This window comes from Pogona vitticeps, chromosome 11, assembly GCF_051106095.1.
Source record: "Pogona vitticeps strain Pit_001003342236 chromosome 11, PviZW2.1, whole genome shotgun sequence".
NCBI classification, from domain to species: Eukaryota; Metazoa; Chordata; class Lepidosauria; order Squamata; family Agamidae; genus Pogona; species Pogona vitticeps.
Window position 1 is genome coordinate 20,306,886 of NC_135793.1, and position 12,447 is coordinate 20,319,332.

General features: G+C 44.2%; 1 protein-coding gene across 4 annotated transcripts in view; it reads right to left on the minus strand.

The window, feature by feature from the left end:
• The window catches only part of MTM1 (myotubularin 1), a 49,357-nt gene extending 38,990 nt beyond the window's left edge, over positions 1-10,367 (minus strand). Inside the window, exon 1 of one of the 4 annotated variants that reach the window (XM_072981496.2) lies at positions 10,248-10,367. Coding sequence is in view for 1 of the 4 variants with exons in the window: in XM_020801010.3 (XP_020656669.2) it covers positions 546-577 (32 nt within the window). In the remaining 3 variants the exon portion in view is untranslated. Of the gene's footprint in view, positions 1-545; positions 597-10,217 lie in introns of those variants that run through there. The other 3 variants (XM_072981495.2, XM_020801010.3, XM_020801009.3) reach the window with 3 other exon arrangements.
• Between the last annotated feature and the right edge of the window lie 2,080 nt (positions 10,368-12,447).

A 12,447-nucleotide genomic window follows, 5' to 3' on the forward strand; every position in this document is an offset into this window, starting at 1 on the left:
CACAAAGACTTAACAACATGCTCTCCACTAAGGATGAAGTTCGCAACCTGGGCATACTTCTGGACACAGTGCTACCAACGGAGTCCCAGATAGCATCTGTGATCGGCTCTGCACTTTTCCACCTGAGATGGATTAACCAACTGCGCTCGTACCCCACCCCTGGAATAATCTCTCACCTGAAATTTGCCTTGCCCCTTCACTGGGAATTTTCAAACTTTTGAAAACATGGCTCTTCAGTCAAGCCTTCTCAGAGCTTACAACATCATAGCACAGTGGTTGTCTCAGCATTCATATGATCAGTTTCAGCACCTTGTCTTTTCAATTACTTTTAAGTTATTTGGAGTTAATTTTACATTGCTTTTTGTGCACATGTACTGATGTTTAATTTTGATGTTCATATATCAATTATGTTTAGTGTTTTTAAATTGTTGTCTATTATGTTATTGAGCTGTAAACCACCCAGAGTGGCCTTGGTAGTCAGATGGGTGGTATAAAACTCAAATAAATAAGCTAAATTATTTATTATTAATAAACTAAATTATTACCTTCTTATGCACTGCTTGAAGTTGTTCAGCATGTTGCAACTACATTTCTTTCAACTGCTACTGTTTATTTTGGTCTTCTTGCTCATTTCCCTACTTTGTTGCTCTGAAGTCCCTTTCAGCCTGACGAATGTAATACATATGTTTCGGAACAAACAAATTAAGTTAATGTCCATTAAGAGGACTGTCACTGTAAGAATGGCAAATTCTAGAGGACAGGATTATTGTTTATATATAGTATCTGGACACTAAAACGGTATTCCAAAGTAGCATTGTCAGAGTATTGTCAAGTTAAGCATTAAATTCTAATATTTGACATTTCTGTGTAAGACACTGACTTCTTCTCCCTGTAGCACAGATTACTGAAGTTATTTTTGGAAAGCTGCCCAAGCAATACTGCAGCAGAATCTGAAATGGTACTCCATCCAGAGTCTTAAAATAGTTGAAACCATCCAACTGTTAAAGCGCAGACGCAGCTATTCCAGGGTTTAATCCTCAAGCAAACTTCTATTGTGCTGAACTGATTTCTTCCAGTTCTGCAGTCCTGAATGCTTCTAAGGACTAATTAACAATATGTGGGTCATCAGAAGCCTCCAATAGGCCCATCCCCCCAACAGGAACTGTCCACATTTTACGCAGTGTACTGTAAGAAACTACAGATTAAAATAATCATAACTGTTATAGGAGACAAAAAGAACAAGATGGCAAAGAGTGTTTTTTAAAAATAATTTAACCTGCAGCAGCAACAGCAGAAAAGAGACCTGTGGTCTGCCAAGTCCAGGGAGCTCCTCCTGCACTGCCTTGTTTAGGGTGAAATTCATGCTTATTGCTGTAAGAACTCTTTGTGTGCAGAAGATATAGGGGACTAATCTTAACCACGTCCGTTCTCATAGCAGACGTTAGGCATTAGGACTTTTTGATTCCTTGGACTGCAAATCTCGTAATTCTCCATTCTGGGAGTTCCAGCTAGCAGACTTCTAAATGTGGTTCACCTGGAGAAAAGGCATAGCTGGGAAGGCTTTGTATCTTAGAACAGATCCAGGTCTGCCCAGCTTCCTATTCAAAAGCTACTGATAGCTGGGAGCTTCTTTTCTGAACAGGAACCTCGGGTGAGCTACGCTTCTGCTAAAAGCCACAAAGGCTTCCCAACTAGTTTTTTTTTTCTTCAGGTGAGCCACATTGAGATGTCTGTAGGTGTGGACCTGTCAGGTGAAACTCCCAGAATGGAGAATTATGGCATATTTAGTCCAAAACTTCCGAAGATTTCCATGCCTAGCAGATGTAACATATCTGGTCTCTCTCCTGATGTGTTAACTGAGAAAGGGTTTTAGAAGATAGCCAGGACTTCTCTGCAGCTGCACATTGCAAGAGGAAGTCCGATAAAGACAGGAAAGATTCTGTATGATGCGTGTCACTGAAGTTTCCAAAGAACTGCAGAGTTCTCTGGAAGACAGTTTGAGGAGACAAGTGGTAAACAAAGTTTGCTGTTCCAAAATGGGACCAGTAAGAGAGCAACAGGATCTGGGTTTACAGAAATGGCAAAGGGAGTCACAGAAAAGGAAATTTAATTTTATCATATCACCCCGTATGAGCCTTCTCAGCTTAAAAGATCTTCTGGGGAGGCCCTTCTCCCGGTTCCACCACCTTCCTATGCTCGTTTGGTGAGGAGAAGACGAGAGAGAGCATTCTGAGCGGTTGCTCCCAGGCTTTGAAATACACTGCTCTGAGAAACCAGATTGGCTCCCTACCTCTTTTCCTGCTGTAATCAGCCAAAGACCTTCCATTTCAGGCAGACTTGTAAGTAATAAACGTCTCAGGAATGCTCTATTTTTAAAAACAGACATTTTAAAATGTTTTTAATCCAGACCAATGTTTAATTGTTTTTTAATGTATAGTTTCAACAGGGTATTTTTAACTTCTTATTATTGTATGATTTTAATTGTTGTGAGCTGCCTTGGGTCCCCTATGGGGAGAAAGGTAACACATTCATAAAATAAATAAGCAATATATAAATAATAAAGGTGCTACTCTGGTAGAATCTTGAGACTAGATTCCAAACTGAGATGTAGATTCTGAACAAAAACAAACCCAGCCTAAAACAAAATGTTTTAGGACCATAACACCCAGCATTCAAGAAGATGAAAACTATACTGCAAGCAAAATGGCAAAAATGCGCACAGCGCGATCTTTTTATTTGCTTGGCAATGGAAACTTCCTTCCCCGAATGCCGCCCCAGTCCTTTCAGGACGACCGTGCTGCAAATACCGCTGAAAAACAATTCTCTTTGGGATTGTGAAGCAGGAGCTGAACGACCTAAGACACAATATCAAACAGTACATTCACTCTGCTGGGAACAGTTCCAACCACATAAGTCTCTGCATGGCTCCCAAATAACATCTTGCAGAGAAAATTATATCGACGCATGATACAGAAATGCCAAGTAGCCCCAGGCAGGTAGACGGATGCGTCTTTTTTCAACTTTAGACACTGTAAGTGACTGTCCGTTAAGAAACAGCACTCTCTTGAGAACAACTTGTTCAACTGAAGATTTTTCATGTTTTGGACAACTCAATAAAAAGAACAAGTATATCAGAGCCATGTATTTTAATAATGCTCCGATTATTCCAAGCTTATTTTATCTCCATTCACCTTCTCAGGATGTTACCGGCACAATGAAGCCTGACAATGCTGAAATGATGCTTGACAATGTAAAAAGATAGGAAGGGGAAGGTAGAGTAACAGTTGCTTACAAATTCACTTTCTCTTACCACCAACTATGAGTGATAGACTCCTGAGGTTAGATTTGAAAACAAGATGTAGATCCTGAATGGAAACAAATCCAGTCTGTCAAAATGTTAGTACAAAATGTTAAGCTATTAGTATCATTTCCAATAGCTGCTGAGCCCCACACTTCTAAAATACTTATCTACATATTCTATAGATGTGTAACTTTGGTGGTTCTGGTGACCACTTTTCCACCTCAAGACCATTCTATATCCTTAACCTTAGAACTGCAGAGCTGAAACGGACCCTAGCGATCATCAAGTCCAGCCCCTGTCAAGGAGGCACCGTGGGGGAATTGAACTCTCAAACTCTGGCTCCGCAGCCAGACACCTAAACCACTGGCTCCATCTCCAATCTTGAAATATGTGCATTCTGGAATGTGGAAGAGGAGGGCCGAGGCTGTGACTCACTAAAATGGGATGTCGTCACTCTTGGAGGTTCGCATTTGTTTTTCTAGAAAAGAATACTAAAAATGAATAAATAAAAGCAACTTTGGAGAGGGGCCACACATGGCACTCAAGTGCACTTTGCGCAACCCTGGCTTATCTTAGCAGTCTTGGCACCTTAAGTTCTAGCTTTATTTGGTGTAAGCTTTTGTGAACAGCAGGCCGCTCTACCAGACACATGTTTAAGGACCACTGGTTAGTCTTGAAGGTTCTGCTAAAAAAGACTATACACCAAAACTACACACCCAGTAAAAACCAGGAGGAATGTGAGGCCCTACTGTGGCTTAAACTGGAGCCCAATTTGCACTCTTTTCAACAGCAGGAGGACTTCTGCAGTTGTTTGGGGCAAAAGCGCCTTTCCTCTGCCACGGCGCTTACTTATCCACAGTGGGTGGGTGGACAGTTCCAGCCAAGGGAAATACAGCAGCAATGACATCTTGATGGCCAGATAAACACAACTGCCGATGCTGCCAATGTGTTCTTAGCCCTCACCATCCAGCGCCTGTCAGACAAGCAAGCCCAGCAAAGGAGGAAAAGCTCTCTCACCACAGCTGACTACAGAGGAAGCCCTAATGTTGCCACTCAAAGTCAGAAGGACGACACCCCCTCGACCCTAGCCTTCTACCTGGGTGGACACTACACTTATACTCCTCTGTCTATGTCAGGAATCTCATCAAAACAGAGGATGTGTGTTTTAAGCAGTGTTGCCCTTGTTGCCTCATAATCTGCAGTAAACACTCTTGCTAACGATTACAGCAAACATGTAATTTTGGCTAGAGGTATCAAGGTGGTGTTTCTGGCATCTTTTTTAAGACAGCTTTTGCAAAGGGATGAAAAGATGACTACTGCAGTAGTAAAACCAAGGGCAAAACCATCAGTACTTTTCTGTAATTTGAGCACTGTACTGCAAGCTTAATAGTATTGATCGAAAATAACACAGTAAAAGATGCAAAAAAAACAACCCACCCTCATATGCTCAGACCAACATCTCTGTCAAGGAGCAGAAAAATAAGACTGATAATGAAGAATCACTGGACTATCATCTTTCTTACTCAGGTTTTGCTTAAAAGAGTTTTGAGGGGGAGAAGTCTCCTGTTAAGTCTTAGAAACCAAGTTTTAAGATCGACTATATAAAAATAGTCATGTTAAACTAACAAGCTGAATGCTTGAAACCTAATAGCAAATTTGAAAAACAACCCCTAGTATAATCCCAAACTGTCTGAAGAAATAATATAAAGTCAAATGGAAAAATATTTGAGCAAATCTGGTGCACATGTGTGTACATGCACACAGAGCACTTTAGCTACGTCCCTTGATTATTGATCAATTTTTGCAACGTGCCCTATGCTGTTAAAATGCTACTACATTTTCCTCCTGCCAAAACATTTTAGAATATCAAATTACATTCACTAAGAACTTCAAAGACCTAAAAATAGCCTGAAGGGAGCTGAGGCTAAAACCTAACTCCTACAATAATGGATTAATAAACCTTTTCAGGCCAAAAGGAAAAGGGAAAAAGCTGTAGGGCCCTTATGCACAATCCAGGAAGAAGGCAAGGTAACTTGCTAAAATACTCTTCTTGGGGTTGGGCATTACAGAGAGTTTGAGCCATGGCGGAAGAAACAGATTAAAAACTGAATGATAGTTGTCAAGCTCTCACTTTTTCTCAGCCCAGAGATTAAAAAGGCATTTAAAAAGATGCAAAGTTTTCTGTCCAGCTGAAACCCAGACACCTCTGGCTCTCAGAGAGACCTGGAGCATCAACACTCTGGCTTTCAAGTGGCAATTTATACTGGTCGAGCAGTATTTGTTCTCCATAAGGGCACCTGCATGCTTATATGTCCATGAAAATGACTCCTGAGAGACATTAATACTGTAGGAAAACAATAGCCGGAACACACATTTAATCATGCAACATCTAGTGTAGCAATTATGATTTTTAGTTTGCTTGCTACCTTAACACTGCAGAGTTGTGTCATTAGTGAACAAAGCAGCACTCGTAACAAGGCACCTGTAGCAGCGAACTTTGATTTCTACTTGTTTTATATTTCCACTTATGAGCTGGCTCACATACTTAACAGAGCCCCTCAGGCCTCTTCTTCTTATACAGGAACACAGGTGTTAATGTACCATCACAACCTTATGTGATGCGATACAAGCGATGCGGTCTTCTCCCCCTTTGTTCTTTGAGGGGGAAGGCACTGTGCATGTGAGCCTCTGAACTGATGTAGATGTAGAGCAGAGAATGTGCCCACTAGCACTGTGCCATTCAGGCTTTTCGGATTCTAACTCCTAGAAATCTTACCAAGATTTCCCCAAGCAGAATTTTGAGAGTTCCAGTGCACAGACACCCATTCACAAACACATATATTTCGCTGACCAGGATAGGATCAAGACATACCTTCCATGCTTGGCCATTTCAAGCCTGTTCTTGTTAATGTACAAAAAAAGAAAATGCTCCAGTGCTTTCTGGGACACTTTGGTCTTCCCGGGAGCTGTAGTCTTGCTTTCCATTAGGTTCTATCTAATGAGAGAACTCTTCCAAAGAACTACCGCTCCCAAAAAGACTTAGGCTAGCGCCAGGGCAAGAAAGGCTGTTGTACAGGAGGTATACATTTTCACAGCTGTGCAAGGGTACACATGTGCACTTAACAAGCATACAAATGCACATATATTAAAGCACAGTGGATACCTCTGGCAAGACCCAGGGCCAATTTTCTGCTTTCAGGACCATCTAGGGGCTGCACTGACAGCCAAAAACAAAACAAAACAAAACAGGAAAAAAGCTAGAGCTAGAAGTCCACTTGCAGTTTTGGAATATTTTCAGGTGTTATTTTCAGATGTTAGGATAAGAGGCTCCTGCAACCTACTAAAAAGTTAAATCACCACCAATGGAGGCTTGCAGGAACTGAGATTTGGTTTCTTACAATGAACATCTCTTATTTGGCAAGATGATACACAGTAAAAAGAACATGGGAAGCCACCTCTTTGCTTGAGGAAAAAAGGAAGTGTAGTTTATGTCAAAGAAACAAGAAAACAGAACATTTAAGCATGTAATGTAGCAACATAACAAATATTCAGTATTAAAGGGTGATGATGCAAAAGGACTTCCTTATCCTTTTGTTATTCCCCTGACTGCCATGGCATCATAAAGAGTTGTGCTGAACTAGCAAAGCAGGGAAGTCACCATCACCAAAGGGGAAAAACTTATACAGTACTAAGGTAACTAAAGTTCATTTTAACCCAACAGAAATTGAGAATTTATCTACCTTGAGGGAGGAAGAGGACTGAAGATGGGAGAGGCTGTAGAGTCTGCAGCAGAACTTATGTTTTGCACACAAAAATCTGTAGGCTCTAGCCATAAGAACTACAGTGTTAAAGCAACAGGCAGCACATAATGGGAGTACACTTCTGCCAGAGACCCCGGAGAACTGTTGTTGGTCAGACAAGATGAAGCATTTGGGGTCTACAGATGTTCTTCAACTACTATTGTCCCACATCATTAGATTTGCTAGTTAAACTGAAGGGAGCTGCTGCACACAAGAACCACTTCTTGGAAATACTTCTAACCATTAGGTAATACAGTACAGCATTATTAATTTCTGTTTAATTTGACTCCAAATGAACATATGCAAAATACCCAGTGATTCTTTATTTGAGGAGCTGGGGGGTTATATCCAACCAACCACTATCTGAGATGTCATTTGAAAACCACACTTCTAATGAAACCTGCATTTTTAAAAAAATCTAAGAAGCAGACTTCGCACAGCCATCTGCCATGAAAGTTTGTGACTCTTGCTTATAATTTTTCTGCTATGTCTACAGCATATTGATGCATGGCCTAAAAAAACCAGTTTGATTTTTTCCCACCAGTGGTCTATTAAATGTATCACCTACTCCTATTTATTTTTTATTTATCTAAAGCATTTTTACTGTGCCTTTCTCCTCAAAAGGACTCAAGGAAGCTTACATCAATATAAGACATTATAAAAACTAACAAATACTATAAATAGTATACAAATACTAAAAAGGATCAAACGAATTCCATAGGAAAAAAAATATAAACAACACCAAAATAATAAGTAGTACCGCAATCCATTTAAAAAGCCCCAATCAGATACCTAGACTCAGGGAAAGCTTGCCAGAAGAGAATGGTCCATGCCTGCTTGCGGAAAGACAGCAAAGGCAGGGCCAGCATCATCTCTTGTGGTAGAGAGTTCCAAAGTCTGTTAATGGGGAAGACACTCTCCTGCATCTCCACCAAATGCACCTGTGAAGGTGGTGGAATTGAGAGAAAGGCCTCTCCTGATGATCTTAACACTTGAGCAGGCTCATAAAGAGACATGCAGTGCTTGAGATAGTTTCAGCCCAAGCTATCTCAAGCATTTGTCTTGTGTAAGGACCACACAGCTTTCTTTGATTTTTTTTTAACAACCTGAAGGTTACACACACACCCCACTACTCAGGTAGACAATACCAAACTGGACAAATAATCTAAGCTGGTCTGAGAAGAAAACTGCCTGTTCATATAAGAGAAATAACACTGTCCCAATTCAGAGCAAAGTGGACAGAAAGATTATACTATTACTTAATATTAGAGAAAGGGGTAATATTTATCTGCAGGAACATGTGTTTGCTATGGGAACTTCAGAATGGAAATTATGAGAAAAGATATGAAGTAAACCCAAACCATCCAAAATGTTTTTTTTAAATAATAGCCATATTATTTTATTTTAAATAATAGCCATGGGGGGGGGGGAATCACAAATAAGTCCATGTAGGCAAGAAGAAATATCTTCCAAAGCATGATAGCAGGGACATACTATATATGGACAAATATTCATCTCAGAAGTATGCAATAGACACATACAAGAACGTGTGTGTGAAAATTTCCACTGGCCTGCTGCAACAAAAATCTACAACAAACAACTGAGTTTTCAGAGGAGAGCTTTGACAGTCTGTTTCAGCTGCAACACCAGCAAAACAGAAGTGTTGTGTCACTTTCAAGACTAACAATTTCTTTCCTGTGTGACCTTCTATGGATTAGAATTCCTTTCTTCATGTACATGTGAAAAATGTATAATCTGCAAAACGTTACACTGAAAAAAAATTACTTAAGAGTCTGGTGACATTTTGAGTACTGAACAGGTTTTGTGGACTATTACAGCTGACAAAAGTGTATGGCAAATCATCCTCCTCTTAGGACCGGAAGAGACCCTCCGGCCCCTGTCAAGGAGGCACACTGGGAAATTGGACTTCCAAACTTTGGCTCTGCAGCCACAGAGCAAAACCACTGAGCTGTAAAATACGTTAGCCTGTACAGGTGCCTCCAAACTCTCTGCTGTTGTTTGTATGTGTGAGAGGGAGTGTGTTTGCTACCTGTGTGTGCATGTGTGTATATCTATGTCTATCTATTAAAATACACACAGTCAATAGTACAAGTGTGCAGACACGAAGAGGAGGTGGCTGGGGATGGGGGTGATTTTGAAAACAGAAGGTGGCAATCTTGGGGATGAGCCCATGGATGAAAGTCAGGTTGAATTTGGCTCGGGTGGGGGGCAAACTGACAGAGATGGTGGGTGTGGGTACGCATTGGTGAGATGAAGGCATGGCCTCTCCTGCCTGTAGGCGTGATTGAATAGACTTCCGCTCCACGCGTCCATCATCCCACCCCATGCTATCCCAGGCCATGCATGGGTGGTCCATACGAGCCCCACCGAGATGGGAAGGAGGCCCAGCGTCCTCTCAGGGGGGGCCCTGATGGGGAGAGCAAACTGTCAGTGGGGGTTGTCAGCAGCTGCCCCTCTGGCCCTCCTCAAGAAGGGGGGGGGGAAGGCATGACTGGGGAGGGTGACAGGGCAACCCTTATTACTACAACCCCCCCCCCCCGTGTTTTAAGCAGAGAGCCCTCACTGCAGGTGTCCTAACGAGTCCACGACACACTTCCCCTCACATTTGCGAAGCACAACAACAACAACAGCGAGCCTGGAGGCAACGAGCAAACACGTCGGCAGTGGTCCCGCCACCAAAAAGCTTCAGGAAACGCGGTCCGTGAGGAAAGGAGACGGGAGCCCACCCAACAACAACAACGAGGATGATGACGGCAGGCTTTCAGGGGCCGAAGGGAGGTCCCTTCGGAAGCCCCCCCCCCCCATTTGTGCACTGTCTGGGCCCCCCCACACATCCACCTCGGCCGCCGCCGCCGCCGCCGCCGCCAGCATCCAGGGCACTGGAAAGCTAGCCCCTGAGGGAAGGGAAAGGGAACGGCGGCCTTGAGGAGCTGCTGTTCTGCTTGCGGGGAGAGGAAGGGTCCTGTTTTGAGGCAGCCTGAAAAAGTATCTTTCCCCTCCCCCCCCAGACATAACCGACAGCCTCCCCACCCCCACCCCCACCCCCACAAAACGGAGCCCCTCAGGTACCCCCCTTCCTTCCCCCCCCCACTCACCGGGCGGCGGCGGCCTCGCCTTCCCCTCACCTCAGCCCTCCCGTCTCGAGACCCCCGCCAACACGCAACGCGCCTGGTCACGTGACAGGGAGCGGCCGCCCCCTCCCGGCCCGGCCCGAGCGAGAGTTTCTTCTTCGGGGGAAACGCTCGGGCGACGGAGGGAGAAAGCAAGGGGGGGCGGCGACGTCGCGGAGGATGCCGGGAACTGTAGTCGGGCCTCCCCCTTGCGCGGGAGGACGCCGGGCGCGCCGGCACGTAGGCCACGCCCTTCGCGGGGCTTGCTGGGAGATGGAGTCCCGTCCCTTCTCGGGGAGCTTGTTTGCCTCTTCTGGCTGGGCGGAGGGGGGGCGTGTTTGCTTATTTTCGGGGAGGCTGCGGCGCCCTTGGATGAATCACACGCTAAAGGGGTGGCGGGGGGGGGGGGGAAGAAGGCCCATCACGGTGCCTTGTTGGCTGAGAAAGAAGGGCTGCCAAAAATTTAAAGGTGCCAAAATCGCGTTTCTCCAAAATGCGAATCCCATCCGTACCGGGCTTCTTCTCTTTTTTTGCAACGTCCCTTGGGCATTTTTGCGGCTATGCATGGGTGCATAGAGATTTTCGCCCATTTCCCGTCTTTTCCAGAAATCAGCCTTTGTTCTATTGGCCTGCAAGGGAAGAGTTTTTTTTTTTAAGGCATTCCTTGGGATGCCAGGGCCGGCCCTGCCAGTGGACCGGGAGGGGAAGCTTGCCAGCCTGCCTGCCTGCCTTGCAGCCTTCGATTCCAAAGAGAGCCTCCCCTTCTCTGCGATCTGTTGGGAAGCAGTGGCTGGTTCGCTGTCGAACTTTTCAGAACTGTAAATAATGAAACTTTTTCCCCCCTTGCTCTTACAAATGTCTCAGAGTGAGTTATTGAGACTTGAAATGCCAGTTAATGGGAAAGGGATGGACTGTGGGGGGAACTTGAAGCTATTTTCCTCTGCGGGTCTCCGTTCTTCTACTGCCTCCTGAAAAGGAATTTTAACAGAAATCCAAAAGTCTGTGACAGTAATAAAACACCCACTGGTTCATTTGACTTTCTTTTCACATGCACTAATTGGCAGCTGTTCCTCTTCCCCATCCAACTCTCCCTGTTCCTGTTTCTTTCTGAAACTCCGGTTTGTGCTGACCTCAATTCCTCAGCTGCTGCCTTCATCCTATTTAAAGCCTTTCCCTCCCTCCCCCTTGTTGTTTCACAGCACAGACAGCTGAACCCAACCCCATGCATCTGAGCAAGGTGTTACCACACACACACACACACACACACACACACACACACACACAGTAAAGTGAGACAGCAGTTTGAGGTCCGGACTGGCCCAATGTCGAAGTGCCAAATTCAATGGGAGGACGATGGTCAAGCAGAGGTCTGTATACCAGTGCAGATTTGGGAGAGCAGGAAGAGGGATCAGAATTACTTCACGTAAAGTATCCAGAAGAGGGAGATTGGTCCCCCTTGCCTGACATGAGTTGCCTCTTGGGTCACTTGCTGAAGAGAGCTGGAGAGTCTCCCAGAAATTTGGCAGAGGCAAGAGCGGGGGGGGGGGGGTGGCCTAAGTTCTTTCCCTGCGTTAACGCAGGATGCTACTCAAGGTGACTGAGGACTTCATCAGTGGTCTTTTTTTTTAAAAAAGTGAATTAAACTGCTTCATAATCCCAGGTGAACAGAACAGTTGTCATCTGTTTTTTTCATATTGTCCACTGCAACTCTTGGCTCAAGACAACACAATGAGTGCTGAGTTGTGCATTTTAAGATAAAATATGGCGCATTTAATGAAGTACTTTTAGACTTTTGTTTCTGTCTAAAAGTGTGGCGCTGGAGGAGACTCTTGAGAGTCCCCTGGACTGCAAAGAGAACAAACCTATCCATTTTGAAGGAAATCAGCCCTGAGTGCTCACTGGAAGGACAGATCCTGAAGCTGAGGCTCCAATACTTTGGCCATCTCGTGAGAAGAGAAGACTCCCTGGAAAAGTGTGAAGGCAAGAGAAGAAGGGGACGACAGAGGACGAGATGGATGGACAGGGTCATCGAAGCGACCAACATGAATTTGACCAAACTCCGGGAGGCAGTGGAAGACAGGAGGGCCTGGCGTGCTCTGGTCCATGGGGTCACAAAGAGTCAGTCACAACTTAATGACTAAACAACAACAATGAAGTACTTAAAAACTTTTTTTTTAATTCGGCAGATTGATATGAAGACAGGTCAAACTTTCAA